At 39.8% G+C, this 21,410-nt stretch overlaps 1 protein-coding gene across 11 annotated transcripts in view; it reads left to right on the forward strand.

Moving 5' to 3' along the window:
• TTLL5 (tubulin tyrosine ligase like 5) overlaps nt 1-21,410 on the forward strand; it is a 404,612-nt gene that overhangs the window by 352,306 nt on the left and 30,896 nt on the right. For 10 of the 11 annotated variants that reach the window (XM_065940163.1, XM_065940162.1, XM_065940165.1 and 7 more), the window contains one exon: nt 3,512-3,634. The exons of the other annotated variant lie outside the window; for it this stretch is intronic. In XM_065940163.1, coding sequence (XP_065796235.1) covers nt 3,512-3,633 — 122 coding nt within the window. In that variant the 3' untranslated portion in view covers nt 3,634. The remainder of the gene's footprint in view (nt 1-3,511; nt 3,635-21,410) is intronic. 11 annotated transcript variants of the gene reach the window in all.

A 21,410-nucleotide genomic window follows, 5' to 3' on the forward strand; every position in this document is an offset into this window, starting at 1 on the left:
TGCGGGAGCTGATCCGTGGGTGCAGATCTGGAGCTGTGGTCCGGTCTGCGTCCTGCGTGCTGACGTCACGGTCTGTTGCCAGGTAGCAGCTGAGGGCCTCAAGCCTCTCAACGTCTAAGGCAGCCCTGGCCCAGGGATAGTTTTCTGTGAGTAAGAGTTCATAAAAGTGCACTCATAAGTAGTCAGAAAATAGCATATCCACTATTCGATTCAACAAGTATTTATTTTTGAACACCTCCTGTGGAGAAAGTAGCATGCTGGGCAACTGAGACACATGAAGCAGGACCTAGGCCTTCCCTGCAGTCAAGAAACTCAGAGGCTCAGGGAGAGAGAGGGTGACAGGATGCGGATGCAGGAGGGAGTGCCCGGCACTGGGGCCACAGAGAGTAATAGTCACGGCGCTGCTGTGTGTCAGGACACTGCGGAATGCTTCACACGTCATAACTCATCTGTTCACAAAGCTCACGTGCAATATGGGCGCTGTAGTCCCTGTTTTACAGCTGAAGAAGTAAAGGCACAGACAGATTATGAACCATAATCCAAATTCCCACAGCTGGTCAGTGGTGGGGCAGTGTTTGAACCCAAGCAACTTGGCCCGGGCTCTTTAGGGATAGAAGAGGGCTTCCTAGAGGAAGACGCGTCTAACCCGGGGTCTGACTGTGACAGGTCAGCCGGGAGAGGGGAGGCCTGGGGTGGAAGGAGGTCCAGGAAGAGAGACCAGTGTGGGCAAAGGCCAGTGAGGGAAGGGGGCTGGTGGTGAAACGGGGCTGTGTTCTGGGAGCCCCCCGTATCAGTGTAGCTGGGGAATAGGAGGCTTAAGGGCAGGGTGCAAGGGTGGGTGTGTGTGTGTGTGTGTGTGTGTGTGATATAATACACCTTAAAATGATGACAAGATTGTTAAGGAGTCTGGTTCGTTTCCCTGTATCATGGGGATAATTATTAATACATACACTTCATAGGCTTACTGTATATAGAGAAAGGCTCTGTAACTGTACCCAAGTCAGATAATAATATGAAAAGAGTATAGATTTTGTTTTCCACTTAAACTCTTCAAACCTGAATTCAAGAAATAGTTGATGGGTATATAAGTCCCCGCCCCCTTTCCCCCTAAAAAGAACTCCTAGAACATGGTCGTTATTTTTAAGGAAGTTAAATTGCCTTAAATTTAACTTAACTTTAACTAACTTTAAGTTAATTTAAATTTAACTTAAATTCAGCTCAGGCGTACGGCCTGAGAAGTGGGAGGTTAAGAGAACCATGGCCTACCTAGGGTGATTTCCATGAGACAGAGCTCACAGAGCCTCGGCAGATCTTCAGATGTGCTGAGGCTGGGGAGGTTTACAAAGCTCAGGAGATCCAGGAAACCTGCCTATTTCATTTGCGTGTCTACTTGATACATTAAGTATGGAACTGAACTCTTTGCGTGCACTCTGGGCAAGGAAGTTGGAAATTTGAGCGACCAGGCAGGTCACACTCCAGCATCTTGATCATGAAGTAGTGTTGACTGACTGTTGACGGTACTTAGAAGTTTCTGTAACAGTTGTACTGAATTTGGTATCAATAGAAAACCACAGAACACGGAGAAGTTGGACTCCTGGTTCTCCTAAGCTTCTATCATCTATGAATACTTTTCTCCATGCTTCTAACTGAAGATAAGTGCATTGTCTTCTCACCTTGTTTACATAGCCTTCTGTTGACTGCTTTTGTCTCCAAATGACTCTGGGCCTCTAAAGTCCTTTGAATTTGTTTCTCTTCCATGACTTCCTTGGGGTTCTTGATCCTTAGAGAAATGCTGATGAATGTGAGGTGATTAAGGTTCAGGCATTTTCCAGACTTCCCAATAAATGTTTTACCTTAGCAATATAATAATATCTAAATAATAACCTGGCACTTCTGTGTTTCACCCACAAATTATCTGTTTTTCTCTATTGCACATAGATTTAAAGGCATTATTCTGGGGGTTCAGAAGCACATCCTATAAAAAGGAGGAGATTAGGCTGCTATTAAAAGCATTTTTCTAAGGGAGAACAACCCCCATAATAAGTCAAAAGGTTTTCACGTCTTTCCGAGAGTTGGGAAGTTTTCCTGCAAAGGGCCCACTAAAATGCCTGTGAAAAGTGTTTTAGCTCCTGTCTGGTCCAGTTAACTCAGTGATTGAGTCCATGAATGTAGCAAAAGTCTGCTCCCTGACCTCTTGCCCCTTCCCCAAGTCTAGCCAACCAGGCCTTTAAGCTGTGTGATCCTGTTCATCAGGCCGTCTGAACAAGATAGCAGTTCATCCCAGGATGCTGTTCAAAAACCACTCAAAAGTCCTTTCCCGCTGACGGTGGCCTAGTGACATTCCTTTTGTTATGAACGTTAAATGAGGTAGTGAACGTGAAAGCTCTTAGCAGAGTGCTCTGTGAATGTTACTTTTCCTTGACTTCCCTACCTCCAGCTGTATTCTGTGTGTGCTATAGAAGGGAAGGTGTAGAGTCAGCAGATTTGGAAATTTGAGAAGGAAGCTGGAATGAGGGCCTTTGGCTCAAAGCCAAAGCCACTGGCCCTCCTCCTTTATAACCATAGTGTTCTTCTTGAGTTCCGAAGTGGTGATGGTGAACAAAAATAGCAGAGAGCAACAGATTAGATAACTGGCATTTCTCTCATGCTGATTTGATGGTGTAAACTACCATTGTTGTAGGACCTGAAGGCATACCAGCTGCCCTTATCCCCGTCCCTTCGCTTCCTCCTAAGCTTTTCCTGTCCTGGAGCCCAGCCTCCATATATACTCCCCCAGGCTTTCTTTTTTTTTAAAAGCTCTTGTAGATCTATCGTCAGAGAAAGGGAACTTACCTAGCCTTTCGAACACCAGTGCTGGATTTCATTTGCAAGTAGTGAGAAGCAGTGTCCTCTGCCACGCATTGGTCATGTGGGACCCTGGTAAAACTCTGCGTTGCTTTATGCTTTTTGCATGGGGACCAGGCCGCAGCGCCTCGGGGTGCCTGTGCCTGCCTACTTTGTTGTCTCTGGGACAACAAGAGAAAGGAACTTATCTCAATAGGAAGTAAAGTCAGTGGGGGTCAGACCCTAAGGATCTAGAAATCACTTTGACTTTCAAATGAAATTATTTGCCTGGCCGCTCTAGGCAGGATGACCTATTTTTCACTCTCAGATTCTTGTTCTTTTCACATGCGTTGTACAGTTGTTGGAGATCCAGGGTGGCTTTGGAGTATAATACATTAATAAAAATAAACAGACCCTTGAGATTCTTGCCCTAGTGTCTTATACACTTCACTGCTCCCAAAACGTTGTTCTCTCCCCAGAGCCAGAGGGACAAGAATTTGGGTTTATCACCCACTCTTAACACGGTTAGAAAGCAAGAGAGAGAGGATAGATTCGATGTTTGGCAGGAAATGGGCACCAGCATCGGGCGCGTTATGGTGCCCTGAAGCCTGGTTTTAGGTTTGACCTCTTGTCTTTTCAGCCAAGATTAAATAAAGTGTTAAGTGGGGGTTTTTCTTACATTTTTCAGGATCTTTGGAAGCTCCCCAGGTTATTTTCGCCAGATCCAAACCCTTGCCCACACAATCTGGAGCCCTTGCTACAGTTATAGGACACAGAAAACCAAAGTCGGTGAAGTCAGGGCCAATTTAAGGTAACAGTAAGAAATAAGAACATATTTTTTTTTATTTATTATAACTTGCTGACTTTATGCCATGGCAAGAGCCTTAATAGCTATCAAGAGAAGTGATAGTTTCTCAAAATGACAAGGAAATTGGCATTTTATAAAAACCAAAGCTCAGAAGGACTCTGCAAAATTGTGGGTCCAAGTTAAGCTACCGCTATCTTGCGTCTGTGTTGACCTAACAGTAGGTGGCGCTGTGGCAGTAAGAAATCTCCTTAACTCTTCCAGAGGCTTTTGATTGAAAGTATGGGGACGTTGAGGCCAATCAGAGAAAGAAACTACAACCGTAATTGAGTTATTCACAAATAAAATGTAACAGGATATGTTGAAAAGCATGATATTTGAAGATCAAATTGCAATAGCATCTAAAGAAGATGAATTACTAAAGAAGACTTTTAGACTACAGTTGAGTAATTTATGAATTGGACTTTGAGATAATAGGCAAAGAAAAAAAATTTTTTTTAATTTTTTGGCAAGATTGACTAATTATGCTTCTTTCTGAGTTAAGATAAATGTATACTATAATTGGAAAAAAACAAAACTATAACCCCATCCTACTACTTGTCCCCAAAAAGCTCCTTCATTGAAGGAATGGCCTGACTTGATCTTGTGAGATTATACCCACACTTTACCACTGCTATCCACACCCCTCAGTATTTTGTTCCCAGCTCTCACTTCCAGAAAATTCTATGAAACCACAAAATTTTGATGATTCCTTTCCTCTTTGCTCTGCCCTACACACTAAAGCATTAATGGCACACCTGCTATGAGCTTAATACTCCTCTTACCTCTAGTAGAATATTTATAAACTTATTTGAGAAGCATTATTCATCAAACTACCCCAGGAGAGGCAAAGGAGGGAGGAAAATTATTTACCCACCACAGGATTCATTTACATTGGATCAGACAGCTTCAAATATCTTTCCCCAGCCCATCTAAACTCTTTCCAAAAAGGAATGAGAAGAGAGGAGGGAACACCAAATCCACGGCTTGGTCACCTACCAAAACGTACCAGAGAAACTGAAAACAACCCGAGTGCTACTGGTAATCCTGACCCAGTGGTCCTTCAGTTCTGATACTAAGCAGCCTATCCAGTGAGGAACAACTCATAAAATATAGAAAACTAAAGCAAGAAGGTCAATATTTCCTTCAGGAGACTGGCAGCCAGGAGAATGAATATGACATCAAGCTCCAAACCAAACCAGCGGCCTGCCAAGAAGTACTAATGTCCCTCCATTTCCAGGACTGTGAGACTTGGACTTGCCTCAGTTGTAATATCACTTTCCTTGAACCTATTTCATTAGTATCCCTTACAGTCCACCCAGAACATTACATTGGCAACATAGGCTCATCAGCAAAGAAGCCCCGGGAAAGAGCTCGTCTCTCAAACACGTAAATCTCCATTGCAAACACAGACCCCACTGAGCCTGAGCTGTACGTAAGCTAGGGGTGGGGGGGCTGCTCTGCCACGGGGGTGAGACCACACGCCAAGTGTGTATGGGCCCAGAAGACAGTGGGTGCAGTGTAACTGCGGGGAGGCCCCGGGGGCAGGCCCGCCAGCCCAGCAGATGGCAGTGGGCTGCCTCTCCTTGAGCAGGGGAGTTAGGTAGCTTACAAAGTAAGGAGGCAGAACCCCAAGACAACCCATCACCCAGACGCATGCTTTATTCCCATTTAAATGCAGTGTAGACAGAATCACTGCTTGGGCAGAGGTTCCTTTAGCCACAGTCATGAAGGAAAGTCATCACCAGCTCTGATAACCCTAGAACCTCTCCATATATGGGTTTAGAGAGGCATTCAGGTTAAATTCAACGATTTTGATGTGTGTTTGCATAGCATGTTATATAAGACTGAAAAAACCCTAGTTGTTCTTATCAAAAAATGAGAGAGATGTGCTGAAAGATATTGAGGACTCAAGACTGTTTAAGATCCTGAATACGCTGCCCCAGGCAAGTGACATATTTAAAAACATGCACTGTTCTGTGTCTTAGATTCTTTATTGTCTATTTGGCATCCATTCATCTCAGAGTCAATTATGTCAACTCTGTTTTCTTGATGCTTTGGCATTTGGGGATCTTACAGACTGCCCCTGCCAGGCAAGCTAATTCCTAAAGATAATGACAACTTGCCCACATATGTGCCTTTCATATACAAACCAGCCAATCCCAAGTTTATATCCCCGACTACCTCCTTATCTAACTCTTCATGGCAAGTCAAAATTTCCCTTGCCCTAAGTCACTCTGGGAGCAGGGACCAAGCCGGTAGAGACCACCCCTATAGCCCAAAGCCTGCCAGAATTATTTAAACTAGCCAGTCTTAAGCTGTCTACCCTGCCCCGCCTCGCCTTTCCCAAGGAAACTCCAAATAAGGCTCTGGCCTCAAGTTTCCCCTCTCCCTCTGTCTTCCAAGTGCACTGACGTTTGCCCCTGGATGGCGGGCATGGCCCCCTCTCTGGGACCTACGACCAAAATCAACTTCATCCTGCCAGGCCTTGTTCATACCTCCTCCTTAGCCGCGCTGACTTCAGCACACCATACCCAACATGTAGTTTCTTAGAACAGACATCAGTAGGAAGAATAGCTTTGATTTGTTGTACAAGGAACCAGGAAAAATTCTGAATCAATTAGGTTTGTATCACCCAGTTCTAAGCAACTGGTCATAGTACTTCATTATAGGCTGTATTGCACAAGTGCTGTTTGAACAGTAGGTGTTTTGCTAGTCTCAATCTGGCTGCAGCCACACAAGAAGGATGTGGGTCCCTCTACATGGCAAAATCGCCTGGCTGCCAGCCATTGAAATTTCATGCTTTCCTGTCCTGAGGCCTCTTTCATTTCATGTAGTAACTCTTTCTACATTCAGCAACAAAACTCAGGCATAGCTGAACAACCTGGGTGGAAATGGGGGGTAGGAAACAGCCTATCTTTCAGTTTGAGGGGAAATGGTGTGTGTGTGTGGGGGGTGCTTCTAAGAACCCATCCAAAGGGGGTTTATTTGCCTTAAAGAAAATCAGGGAACTCTGTTTCTGAAAGGGATTAAGAAATGGACTACTGAGATAACATCTGAAAATGGATATTGTCTCTTGCTGAGTTGGCAAAGTCCCAAGAGAGGAGTGATGATTCTTCAATTGTTAACAATTACTACTTTGTTATAACAAGAGGAGGGACTGTGGTGGCTCCTTTCTCAACTTACATTTGTATTAAGGAAGCACAGTCACCTTCTGGGAAAAAAATGCCTGGCACCCTGGATTGTCAGGCTCTACCTACCACTGCATCTTATAGCAGGTCTGCGCTGTCCTGTGTGGTATCCATTCACTTTGGGTGGAAAAAGATCCTGTTTATTCTTGCAGTCCTGAATTGGGCAAGCAACCAACATAAAGTTACCTTACCTGGGAGCCTTTATACTTTATCACTACAAGTCATCAATCTATACTTGGTGGTTATTCATCCAGTGAACCCACACATCGTGCTTCTGGCTTCAATGAGATGCTTGTTACAGGCAAATAGCTTTGCTTTGCCATCCTTTTATCCTTAGGACATAATTGCTTCTAAACGTTCTAAAGAAAGAAAACGGCATGCTAAGCCATGCCTGTCTTTGGAAAAAGCAAGTTTTGCCCATGGAAATATTTACAGCTCTGCTGCCTAACCTGTAAAATTTGAACTGGGTCCCAAAGAGTGTGTAGGTAGGTAATGCAAGCTGTGGAGAATGGTGACTTGAAGTATATTGCCCTTTGGGCTTGATTCGCATTTATAATTATTCTGTATTCTTTCAAGTTAGAATTATAAGGCAAAAGACTCAGATTCTCTTAAGTCCCCAGAATGAAGATCATCGCTAATAAAGCAATAGTCTCTTATAGTTCTCTGATCTCATCTTTTGGACATGCAGATATGTCCATTTAGGGCTTCTATAAGTATCAGGGAGCCCTCTTCTCTTGAAACCTATACCCAGGTTAACTGGTTATGTGATACCAAAGAGGAGCAGCTTGAATGTGTGGAATGTCCCTTTAGCTTCATCAATAAAACATAGCACGTATTGCCAGTATAAAACGGGGATATGCCTGAGAAATCCAACCTGGTTGTCAGGGTGTGAAGAAGAAAGTCAGCTTGTTAGAAGCTGCTATTTTAGTGTTGCTTGTTTGTTGGGTGGCTGCTGTTGTTGGGTAGCAGAATCACTCTTTTTTTTTTTTTTTATCAGTCGGATTAAAAAGTGACTTTCCCCCCTGCCATTCACTTCTAGTTTGCTTCCCAGGGAAATTAAGACATGTGACAAGACATCTGATGAGTTATTTTTAAATTTTTTTATGCCTGAGCTGCAAATTTTAGTAAATAAGAATCATTCATAGTTAATCTTCAGACATTAAGATATGCAATTTCGAGAAATGTCATTTCTCTCAGGCCTTGCGTTTTCTATTTACTCATCCTTTCTACTGTTCTCCACTGTAAATCGCCATTATTCATGGTCCCTATCCTTACCCTCCTCTTTTCATGCTGAAGATTCAGGTTGTGCAGTAGCCTTTTGATTGTTGAGGTGAGAGAGGCCCTCAGTTTACCTCTGGTACAGAAAGTTATTGTACATAAGCTCAGGGGAGAGACAGTCTCAAAGTCAGACCTCATGAAAACCTGCAGCCTTCTCTGGGAAAGTTAGCAGCTATGTGGCTAAATGACGAGTCTGTTAGTCCATCCCTATGACCAGGTCATCTCTTGTCTCCTCAGCAACTAGTTTTCATTGTTCTCAGATGAACAGCTCATGACCATTACTCATGGCTTGACCTCTCTGTGTGATTCTTTCTCTCCCCACTTGCTGCATTCAGCTTTAAAAGACAGAGTCAGAATATTTTCCATTCACTCATCTAGCAAAGCGTCACTGGTGTGCAGAACTAAAGTTAGGTAGCTGCTGCCTTTCAGATGTCAGGCTGCTTCTAGTGTTAGCCCGATTATGTGATTTAAAAGTTTCCAGTCTATGCACGGCTAGCAATTTTCATCAGCTGAGATTGTAGCTAGGCAGATACAGCATAGACTTCTCATCTCTAGCAGAGCCTTAAAAAATATAAAACCATGTGCAATAAAATAATAAAATATAAAGAGAAAATCAAAGCTAAGAAATATATATTTCAAATTTTTCAAATATCAGACCAAGTAAAATTACTATAACTGAGGTTGAGTCTGGTTCTGAATCTCCTAACAACTAGGACAAAATGGGAAGTGTGATGGATAAAAGTATATAATTCTCATTATCAAAAAGGGAGAAATACTCTGGGGGAAAATTAAGCTTCTTACTAACTCTTACTCCAAAAGCAGTGTTTTCCTACTTTATGCAGAGGACACTGAATGACATAGTACTGCCCTCAACATCCTAACATACCAGAAGTAGGTCACGTTTCTTGGCACGACCAACAATGAAGGCAAAATATTTCAGTGCGTGTCAATGAAGACAGTTTTGTGAAGGACAAAACTAATATAATCTAAGTTTCTTTGTGGTCCAACATAATCCAAGTGTAAAGGATTGGTTATCTAGAGGACTGGATGGATTGCATGTGCCATAGACAGTCCGAAAATACAACTTCTCACAATTGATTGCTTAGTAAGAGCTAGTTGTGCCCTTCAGCTAAAGCCCAGACACCTGGTCTTCTACATTACTGGTTGAAGATGCCTTTGTATGCTTTGGAAAACAGGTGACGCAGGTAACATTTTGTGAACACTGTGGAGGCTAAGTGATATTCTCACCCCATCGTATGGCATATTTCTTCTGTGTGCCTTTATTTGTATGTAATTTCCTCTGCTTGTGCACCATCCACCTCCTCTTGCCGTTTCGCATGCCCAATCTGATTTAGATGCTTTCTGACTATGCTTCAGTGGAACCCTGTGATTACCTCTACTAGAATGTGACACTTGCAACATTCTAATATCCTCAGGGATCACTTGACTGTTTCCCCCATTGGACTATAATTCCCTGGAAGGCAAGGATCAGCTGTGATTTGACTCTGAAACCCCAAGGCTTAGCGCAGTGCCCAGCCAGTAGCAGGGACTTTAACAGTTCAGGTTGAATAGATGAGTGAGTGGAATTTCATGTTTCTGTCTGTGTGTATTCTTTTGCCAACATCTGGAGTACCTATTCACCTATACAAATGTTTCTTATCCTTTAAGGATCCAGTTAAGTTTTTTCCCCTCCAACAATCCTTACTCATATAATTACATTTATCTTGTCATTTTTTAAATCCTTAGAGCACTTATATTTTATACCACAAAGTTCAATGCTTCAAGTGTTTTGTCATCTTTTATCATTACTTACTTCTGGAGCAAATTGCCTCTTTCAGTAGGACCAGAAATCCTTGAGGGTAGGATTATATTCTGTAAATTTCTTAAACTTCTAGCAATATCCAAAATGCATTACCTTGTAGTATCAGCCCTTAAGAAAAAACATACGTAACACACATAAAATTCTTCTGGAAAATAGTTTATGCCCTCTGTTCTCCTCACTTTAAAGTAAAATGCTTAATCTCAGAAGATTACAATGAGAATTTTATAAATAAAGCATTTTATTATTAAATAGTCTTCAAAACTAAAATCACCTACCTTATAAATTACCTAGTGTTTCTAACCTATTTCTTGCAATATTCTAAAACTACTTCCTACAAAATAAAGAATGACTCATCATTACTTTTCAGATAACAACCTCATACACATTCATAACCTTGCTATATTCATTTATAATGCAGAATTCAGGATAAAGATGTTCTGTTTTGGACACATCAAGGATCTCTTTATAACAATTAAAATGAGGTATAGTTTTTGAAAAATATTATCTTTCAACTTTTTTTTCTTCTGTACTAACTAATTGGAGCTCTTTAACTTTATCACATAGATCAGGCTTTGCTTTTCAACACTGAAGTGTCTTTTTTATTCTCTTCTGAACTCTCCATGAATTCTTTCTTCTTTAATTTGGCTGCTCTGGGTCTTCATTAATGTATGAGCGGGGTACTCGCTAGTTGCAGTGTGCAGGCTTCTCGCTGCAGCAGCTTTCTTTTGTCGCAAAGCACATGCCCTAGAGCATGCAGACTCAGTAGTTGTGGTACATGAGCTTAGCTGCCCCACGTTATGTGGGATCTTCCAGACCAGGGATCGAACCCATGTCTCTTGCATTGGTAGGCGAATTCTTAACCACTGGGCCACCAGGGAAGTCCTCCATGAATTCTTTAGGCTCCTCTTAAATTGTATAATACCTGACATTGGACACTATAATATTAGGGCTCTGCTTAGTATTGATTATATTTTAAAATTTGTCATTATGGTTCTCAAGTCATATGTTACACTTTTTATTTATATTTGTATGGTATTCTCAAAACCAAAACTTAAAGTTCTCTCAGCCCTTATTACCTCGCACCTTCCCTACTTCCTCTTCCTTCAAGTTCAGTGCCATATGCCAATATCACTGGTATCATCAACAACAGTGCCTAGCTTTTGTAAGAATTCCAGTGTAAACTGGAAGGAGCATAACTCTGAAGTTAGAGCGGCCTGTCTGGGCTCTACCATTTCCCACTTGGCAACCACGGGCTAAATCACATAACCTCTTTGAATCAGTTTTTTAATCTGTACATTAAGCATAAAAGCATCAGCCTCAGGAATTCCTGGGTGGTCCAGTGGTGAGGACTCCATGCTTCCACTGCAGGGGGCACAGGTTCGATCTCTGTTTGGGGCACTAAGAACCCACATGCCCATGTGACCCAAAAAAAAAAAAAATCAATCTTGCAGGACTGATGGAAAGATTACAGATTGCCTCAACAACAAAAACTAATCAACGTGATTTATAAAGGAGCAAAGGACTAGAAATAGGCATTTCTCCAAAGGAGATATGCAAATGACCAATAAGCACATGAAAAATATGCTCAACGTCACTAATCATAAAGGAAATACAAGCACAATCACAACGAGACATTACCTTATACTAAGTAGGATGGCAACTATTTACAAAAATATATATATAGAAAATAGCTAGTTTTGGCAAGGAAATTGGAGAAATGGAAATCTTGTGTTTACCATTGGTGAGAATGTCAAATGGTGCAGCCTCATATGGTGGTTCCTTAAAAAATTAAAAACAGAATGACCATATAATTCAGCAGTTTTACTTCTGTGTACATACCCAAAAGAACTGAAGGCAGAGTCTTGAACATATATTTGTATGCCCATATTCATAGCAGCATTATTCCCAATAGCTACAGGGTAGAAACAACCCAAGTGTCCATCAATGGATGATGGATAAACAAAATGTGGTTATACACATACAATGAAATGTTATTATTTAAGAATAATATTATTATCTTTAAGAAGGAAAGAATTCCTGCACTGCAACGTGAATGAACCTTGAGGACATTATGCTGTTAATTAAGCCAAATTAACCATTAGCCAAAATGACAAATACTATATCATTCCACTTATATGTGGGACGTAGAGTCATCAAATTCATAGAGACAGAAAGTAGAATGATGGTTGCCAGCTTTTTTCTGGTGATTAGTGATGTTCCGCATCTTCTCAGATAGCTATTGTCCATTTGTATATATCCTTTGGAAAAAGTGTCTGTTCAGATTCTCTGCCCATTTTTAATTGGATTGTTTCATTTTACTGCTATTGAGTGGTATGAGGTTTTATATATATATGTATACGAATGTTTTGGATATTAACTTCTTATCAAATATATGACTTACAAATATTTTCTCCCACTCCATAAGTTGCCTCATTTTGTTGATTATTTCTTTTTGCTGTGCAGAAGTTTTTTAGTTTAATGTAGTCTTACTTGTTTATTTTGGTTTTTGTCGCCTTTGGTGTCAAATCCAAAAAATCATCTCCAAGATTGATGTCACTTCATGGCAAATAGATGGGGGAAAGTGATAACAGTGACAGATTTTACTTTCTTGGGCTCCAAAATCACTGTGGCCGATGACTGCAGCCATGAAATTAAAAGATGCTTGCTCCTTGGAAGGAAAGCTATGACAAACCTAGATAGTGTGTTAAAAAGCAGAGACATCACTTTGCTGACGGAGGTCTGTATAATCAAAGGTATGGTTTTACATGTAAATCCATGGCTGATTCATGTCAATGTATGGCAAAAACCACTACAATATTGTAAAGTAGTTAGCTTTCAACTAATAAAAATAAATGAAAAAAAAAAAAAGTATGGTTTTTCCAGTAGTCATGTATGGATGTGAGAGAGGCTGAGTGCCAAAGAATTGATGCTTTTGAAGTGTGGTGCTGCAGAAGACTCATGAGAGTCACTTTGACAGCAAGAGGCTCAAACCACTCAATCCTTAAGGAAATCAACCCTGAATAGTCATTGAAAGGACTGATGCTGAAGCTGAAACTTCAATACTTTGGCCATCTGATGTGAAGAGCTGACTCACTGGAAATGACTGATACTGGGAAAGATTGAAGGCAGGAAGAGAAGGGAGCGACAGAGGAGGATGAGATGGTTGGATGGTATCTCTAACTCAATGGACATGAGTTTGAGTGAACTCTGTGACATAGTGAAGGACAGGGAAGCCTGGCATGCTGCATTCCATTGGGTCGCAAAGAGTTGGACATGATTTAGCGACTAAACAACAACAAGATTGATGCCAAGGAGCTTACTTCCTATGTTTTCTTCTAGGAGTTTTACAGTTTCAAGTCTTATGTTCAAGTCTATAGTCCATTTTTAATCAATTTTTGTGTATGGTATAAAACAGTGTCTTTTTTGCATTTGGCTGTCTAGTTTTCATAACACCGTTTATTGACGAAATTATCCTTTCCCAGTTGTATATTCTTGGCTCTTTTGTCCTAAATTAATTGGTCATATCTGCATGAATTCATTTCTGGGATTTCTGTTCTGTTTCATTGATCTATGTGTCTGTTTTTATGCCAAAACCACATTGTTTTGATTACTGAAGCTGGGTAGTGTAGTTTCAAATCAGGAAACATGATGCCTCCAACTTTGCTCTTTTTCAAGATTGCTTTAACTATTCAGGGTCTTCTGTGACTTCATAGAGATTTTAGATTGTTTGTTTTATTTCTGTGAAAAAAAATGCCATTCAAATTATCATAGAGATTGTAATGATTCTGTAGATTGCTTTGGGCAATATGAGCATTTTAACAGTATTAATTCTTCCAATCCACGCACAGAATATCTCTCCATTCATTTATGTCTTCTTCAGTCTTTCGTCAACATGTTATAGCTTTCATTGTACAGGTCTTTCATGTCCTTGGTTAAGTTTATTCCTAGGTAGTTTATTCTTTTTGATGCAGTTGTAAATTGGATTGTTTTCTTAATTTCTCTTTCTGTTGGTTCATTGTTAGTGTATAGTAATTCAGCTGATTTTTGTACATTGATTTTGTATCCTTAAATTTTATGGAATTCATTTGTTCTAGTAGTGTTTGGTGAAATTTTGGGGGTTCTCTATATACAATATGTCATCTGCAAACTGTGATGGTTTCATTCTTGCTTTTTGATTTGGATGGCTTTTATTTTTTTCTTGTCTAACTGCTCTGGCTAGGGATGGTATTGTATCACATAAAAGTCAACATCCTTGTCTTGTTCCTGATTTTAGAGGAAAAGCTGTCATTGTTTTTTTGCTTTTCACTATTGAGTGTGATATTAGCGTGATACTAACATGGGCTTGGCATAGTAGTGTTAGTTGCTCAGTCATGTCCTACTCTCTGCGACCCCATGGACTGTAGCCCACCAGGCTCCTCTGTCCATGGGGAGTCTTCTGGCAAGAATACTGGAGTGAGTTGCCATTCCCTTCTCCAGAGGATCTTCCTGACCCAGGGATAAAACCCAGGTTTCCTGCATTGCAGGCAGATTCTTTATCATCTGAGCTACAGAGAAACCCAAGAATTCTGGAGTGGGTAGCCTATCCCTTCTCCAGCAGATCTTCCCAACCCAGGAATTGAACTGGAGTCTCCTGCTATAGCCTTTATTATATTGAGGTATATTCCCTCTGTAGTCACTTTATTGAGAATTTTTAACTTGGATGGATGCTAGTTTTGCTAAATGCTTTTTCTGCATCAGTTGCAATGGTCATATCATTTTTATCCTTCATTTTTTAAGTGTGCTATAGACACTGATCTGTGAGTGCTAAGCCATCCTTGCATGCCTGCAGTAACTTCCACTTGATCATGGTGTATGGTCCTTTTTATATGTTATTGGATTCGGTTTGCTAATATTTTGTTGAGGAGCATTTTTTCGTCTGTTCATCAGGCCTGTGATTTTTGTTTTCTGTGGCATCCTTATGTGGTTTCGGTATTGAAGTATTGCTACCCTTGTACAGTGAGTTTGGAAGTGTTCCTTCCTCTTTTGTTTTTTGGAAGAATTTTGAAGGATTGGTATTCTTGTTTCATAGACTCAGTGAAGCTACCTGGTCCTGGACTTTTGTTTGCTGAAAGGTTTCTGTTTATTGATCCAGTCTCATTTTATGTTATGAGTATTTTACTCCACATTAAAGAAAACTATAGATTCTGCATGCAGTGCACCTAGTGGTGCTTGGTACATGACAGGCTCTTGATAAATGGTGGTTCTCACCATTCAAGGCACATGGCTTCATTATGATCCTTGAAGTCACATGATTGTTAAATAATGTTTTAAAAAGTTAGATTCCTTAGAAAGCAAACTCTAAGATGTACATTAGTGTGCAGGAAGTTTATTAAGGAGTGCTCTTGGGATCAGCACCTGTAGAAGAGAAGGGAATGCAAGGAAGCAGGATTGGACGGTGGGAGAAAGTACACTGTGATGCAGTGACAGAGGAGGCCTCAGCTGGCCCCCAAGGATGCTGTAGAACTGAAATGACTTTTCAGACTTGTGAGTCATGGGGAGGGGGCTAGGGCACAGTTTACATACTTAATCTCTGCTGATCCATCCTTGGATATGGGCTGCCTGGGACGAGAACATGACCTTTAGTAATGGGGCAGTCCCTGGAAAGGGCTGAGGGTAGCAGTGGAGGTGGGGAATGTCTTTCATTCCTGCAGAGGAGGGGAGTGAACATGCATTACTGTAGCAGAAATTTAGAAGTAAAACTCAGGTTTTAGGGCCTCCGAGTCCATTCAGGCTCATTTCTAGTCCTCTGTATTCATGAGTGAAATGCCCATGTTATCATTCACATTGTTGAAGCAACAATTAGGGAACTTTCAATTGAGTATAGCATTTCTTTTCAAATTCTTGGTGGTTAAGAGCTAGTTACTTTCCTTTTCAAGTCCTACATGGACTGTTACTTTAATAAAATACATACACACAAAAAATTTACTGGTTAAATAAGAAAACATATAATAGATATGCTAAAATTTATTATCAACAGATTCATCAGATGTAAAATTGCTGTGACAATTTGCTATAAAGGTTGTTTGTTTTTTTTTTACTTCTACCAGTTTATTGCTACCAACCCATCTCCCTTCACCCTCATGCACACATGCTCAGTCATATAACCCCATGGACTGCAGCCCGCCAGGCTCCTCTGTCCAGGGACTTTTCCAGGCAAGAATACTGGAGTGGGTTGCCATTTCCTTCTCCAAGCTATAAAGGTTTTAACTGCCCACTTTCAATTTCTAAACTTGTCTCATTGTAGCCTAGTAACAAAAAGTTCTCAAAACTGGTACCAAGCTGGGACTCCACTCTAAATAGTTCTGGGTTACAGGATTCTTACAAACCACTGTTGCTGCTGCTGCTGTTTAACCACTGAGTTGTATCCAACTTTATGCAGTTCAGTGGACTGCAACCCATCAGGCTCCTCTCTCCATGGGATTTCCCAAGCAAGAATCCTGGAGTGGGTTGCCATTTCCTTCTTCAGGGGCTTTTCCCAACCCAGGAGTTGAACCTGCCTGTCCTGCTTGGCAGGCAGATTCTTTACCGCTGAGCCATGCTGATGTCCTTCTAAACTGACATTGGCAAAATATGGGTTAAATGAGTGCTATTCCTCAAACTAGAGATCTGATCTTTTGCTATTCTTGGGGAATCCATAGTTCTCTTCAAGCCTGGCCTGAATCTAAGTGCACCGTCAGCATTACAGTTTCCAGGTATGAGTAGTTCTAAGGCCATTACTTACCCTAGTGGATGAAAGGAACAAAGACTGTTTTCTTGTTTAACAGGGTAAGAGTCATCAGGCATCTTCTATTCCTGGGACTAGGAAACTGACTCCTCTCTTGTAATCCTCTTGGGACATTTGATGTAAGGGTAGGGAGATAAGAGGACAGGTAAAGGAGGTCTGACAAACAGGTCATGTCCTTCAGGAAAGAAGGAGTAGTAAAACAACGGGGTCATGATACATTCAAAGGGTTTATGAAACTTTCTTGTGTAATTTGGGGAGTATGACCTAAGTCCAAGCTATGGTTATAGCTTCAGCTGACCTATGAATCCCCTGAAATTGTGTAAGGAATATCAGGTGTGCTGCATTTGTGTCTTTTGGATAGTATTCTCAGAATAACCCCAAAACTCATAATCAATGACTTAACTTCCTAGCTTGAAACACGGGTTATATTTCCCCACTTGCAAGGATTCAGTCAAGTCACCAGACATTCTCACTTGGATCTGCTGTGCTGTTTTCTTAGTCCATCAACCCTTGCCATCTCTCTTCTTCCTCCTTTCCATTCTCACATCATTGTGAACATTTCAAGATGCAAACTGTTTCTGACATACACATACGCATACTACCTGAAACCCTTCAAAAAAAGCTTACCACTGTTCTTGGGATCAAAACAAAACAGGATAAAAAGTCTTACATGCCTGCCTTCCATTCTTACCCCCTACACCACCTTTCCCACATGCTTTCTCCATACTAACCATCCTGGTCTTCTCTGAACTCCCCACACTTCCTCAGTCCACAGAGCCTTTGAGGATGCTCTTCCACCTGGAATGTTCTTCCCTTACCCTCAGATCAATTTCTTTTCTCTGGTCTCTCCGATTAGGGCATGTCCCCCTTTTACAGCAACTGAATAGCTTCTCGTTCGTAGCATTTGTTACAGTTCCCTTGTGATTTCCTCTTAGTGTTTGTCTTTCTCACTAGACTCTGAGTTCCTTGGGGACAAGGACTGTCTGTGCTGTTCACCCGTACATGCCCAGGGTTGAGCAGAGAAACTGTAGAGAAAGCTTGCCATGGTGTTTATGAATGGGTTAGCAATTTCTTCTTCACTTAACAGAGAAAATTAAGGTGTAGACACTAGGAAACAGCCCAAGTTCACATAACTGACAGATGACAGATCTAGACTTTGAACCTAGATTTGACTTCTAAGCCCTTGCTCTTGACCACTGTAATCGTAGTACAGCTGCTTTAAAAACTGAGAAAGGTTATTAATGACCTCTGTCTCACTTAAAGCAAAGTTTATATGCTTCAGGAGGATATTATACTCATTAATATACATGCACCCAGTACAGGAGCACTTCAATATGTAAAGCAGATACTTAGCAGACATAAAGAGAGAAATTGACAATAGTACAGTATTAGGGGACTTTAATACCCCACTTTTATCAGTGAACAGATCATCCAGACTGAAAATCAGTAAGGTAATAGTGGTCTTAAGTGACACAACAGAACAATTGGACTTAATAAATATCTACAGGACATTATATCAAAAACAACAGAATACACATTCTTTTCAGGTGCACATGGAACATTCTCCAGGATAGGGCCCACGCTGGGCCACAAAACAAGTCTCAGCAAGTTTAAGAACACAGAAATTATATCAAACATTTTTTTCTGACCACAGTGTTATGAAACAAGAAATCAATTGCAGGAAGAAAAATGGGAAAAGAACAAACATGGAGACTAAACAACATGCTACTGAAAAACCAATGGGTCAATGAGGAAATCAAAGAAGAAATCAGAATTTACCTCAAGACAAATGAAACTGGAAACACAACACTCCAAAATCTATGGATACAGCAAAAGCAGTTCTAAGAGGGAAGTTTAGAGTGATACAGACCTTCCTCAAGAAACAAGAAAAATCTCAAATAAACAATCTAACCCACCACCTAAAGGAATTAGAAAAAGAGGAACAAACAAGTCCCACAGTCAGCAGAAGAAAGGAAATAATAAAGATCAGAAAGGAAATAAGTAAAATAGAGACACACACACACACACAAAAAACAGAAGCAATGGAAAAGAACAATGAAATCATGAACTGATTTTTTAAAAAGATAAATGAAGGAAAAAAAGAGAAAAAAAAGATAAATGAAACTGATACTACATTAGCCAGGTTCACCAGGAAGAAAAGAGGATCCAAATAAAATAAGAAATGAAAGAGGAGAAATAACTGATACCACAGAGATAGAAAAAATCATAAGAGAATACTATGAATACTATGTGGCAACAGTTGGACAACCTAGAAGAAATGACAAGTTTCTAGAAACTAAGACCATGTCAAGACTGAATCAAGAAGAAATGGACAATTTGAACAGTTACTAGTAGTGGTATTGAATTTGTAATTGGGGAAAAAACAAAACAACTCCTGGCAAATAAAAGTCCAGAACTGGATGACTTCACAGGAGAATTCTACCAAATACATAAAGAAGAGCTAATACCTATTCTTCTTAAACAATTCCAAAAAATTGAAGAGAACAGAACATTCCCAAATTCATTCTACTAAGTCGCATTACCTTGATACCAAAACCAGACAAAGACATTTAAAAAAAGAAAAGAAAATTATAGGTCAATATCTTTGATGAATACAGATTCAAAAATCTCAACAAAATATTAACAAATCAAATCTAACAGTATATAAAAATGATCATACAACATGATCAATCTAAATGTATTTCAGGCACACAAGGATGGCTCTACATTTGCAAATCAACCAGTGTGATACAATTCTTGTTACTTCTATTTATCATAGTATTGGAAATCCTAGCCACAGCAGTCAGACAAGAAATAAAAGTCATCCAAATTTGACAGGGAAGGAGTAAAACTGTCACTATTTGCAGATGACATGCTTTTATATATAAACCCTAAAGTCTTCACCCAAAAAACTGTTAAAACTAATATATGATTTCAGTAAAAATTGCAGGATATAAGATAATATACATAACTCTGTTTCTTTCTAATATACTAATAACTATCAGAAGGAGAAAAGTTTAAAAAAATCCCATTTAAAATTGCATCAAAAGGAATAGAAATAAACTTAACCAAGGAAGTGAAAGCCCTACTCTTAACACTATAAAACGTTGATGAAGAAAACTGAAGGTGATACAAAGAGATGGAAAGATATCCATTGCTCTTGGGTGGAAGAATTAATATTGTTAAAATGCCATACTACTCACAGAAATCTACAGATTTAATGAAATCCCTGGCAAATTACCCATGACATTTTTCAAAAAACTAATAAATCAAATAATCCCTAAAATTTATATGAAAGCCATAGAAGACCCTGAATTGCTGAAGCAATCTTGAGAGAAAAGAATGAAGTTGGAGGTACTGTCCTTCCAGACTTCAGACTGTACTTACAAAGCCACAGTAATCAAAACAGCATGGTACTGGCACAAAAACAGACACGTAGATCGATAGAACAGAATAGAGAGCCCAAAAATAAACCCATGCACCTATGGTCATTAATCTACAATCAAGGAGACAAGGATATACAGTGGAGAAAAGACTATCTCTTCAGTAAGTCCTGGGAAAACTGGACAAGTATATGTAAAACAGTGAGTGAGATTAGGATATTTCCTCACTCTCTATTCAAAAGTCAACTCAAAATTAAAGACCTAAATGTAAGACTGGAAACCATAGGACTCCTAGAAGACTACATAGGCAGAATACTGTTTGACATAAATCATGTAGTATTTTTTGGATCTGTAACCTAAGGATAAAGAAAGAAATGCACAAATAAACAAATGGGACCTAATTAAACTTAAAAGCTTTTGCATAGCAAAGGGAACCATTGACAAAATGAAAAGACAACCTACTGAATAGGAGAAAATACTTGCAAATGTTATGGCCAACAAGGGGTTAATATTCCAAAATATATAAGCAATTCATACAACTCAACGACAAAAAGGCAAATAGACCAATTAAAAGAAAAATGGGCAGAAGATTTGAATAAACATTTTTCCAAAGACATACATATGGTCCACAGGCACATATAAAGATCTAAACATTGCTACTTACAAAGAAATTTAAATCAAAATAACAGAGATATCACATCACACCTGTTAAAATGAGTATCATCAAAGAGAACACTAATAATAAATGTTGGCGAGGATGAGGAGAAAAGGGAACCCCCTCATACGCTTGTTGGTAGGAATATAATTTGCTGTAGCCACTATGGAAAACAGTATGGAGATGCCTCAAAACCTAAAAATAGAAATACCATATGATCCAGCAATTCCATTCCTGGGTATATATCCATAAAAACTGAAAACACTAATTTGAAAAAATACAAGCAGCCCACTGCTCATAGCAGCACTATTTAAAGTAGCCAAGATGTGGAAACAACCCAGTTTTTCATCAACAGTTGAGTGGATAAAGAAGCTGTAGAGTGTGTGTGTGTGTGTGTGTGTGTTACTCAGTCATAAATATGTCATATTTATATATAACATATATGTCATACTAGGTATGTAAATATACTCATAATTTATACTCATAATCATATGTGATTATTATTATAAGAATATAATCTCATAATCATATGAGATTTATCTCATAAGTCATATGATTTGTGACCCATAATCATAAAGTCATAAATATATATATATATATAAAATATTGAAAGTGAAAGTGAAGTTGCTCAGTCGTGTCCGACTCTTTGCA

The sequence above is a fragment of the Muntiacus reevesi genome, chromosome 7, assembly GCF_963930625.1.
Source record: "Muntiacus reevesi chromosome 7, mMunRee1.1, whole genome shotgun sequence".
Taxonomy (NCBI): Eukaryota; Metazoa; Chordata; class Mammalia; order Artiodactyla; family Cervidae; genus Muntiacus; species Muntiacus reevesi.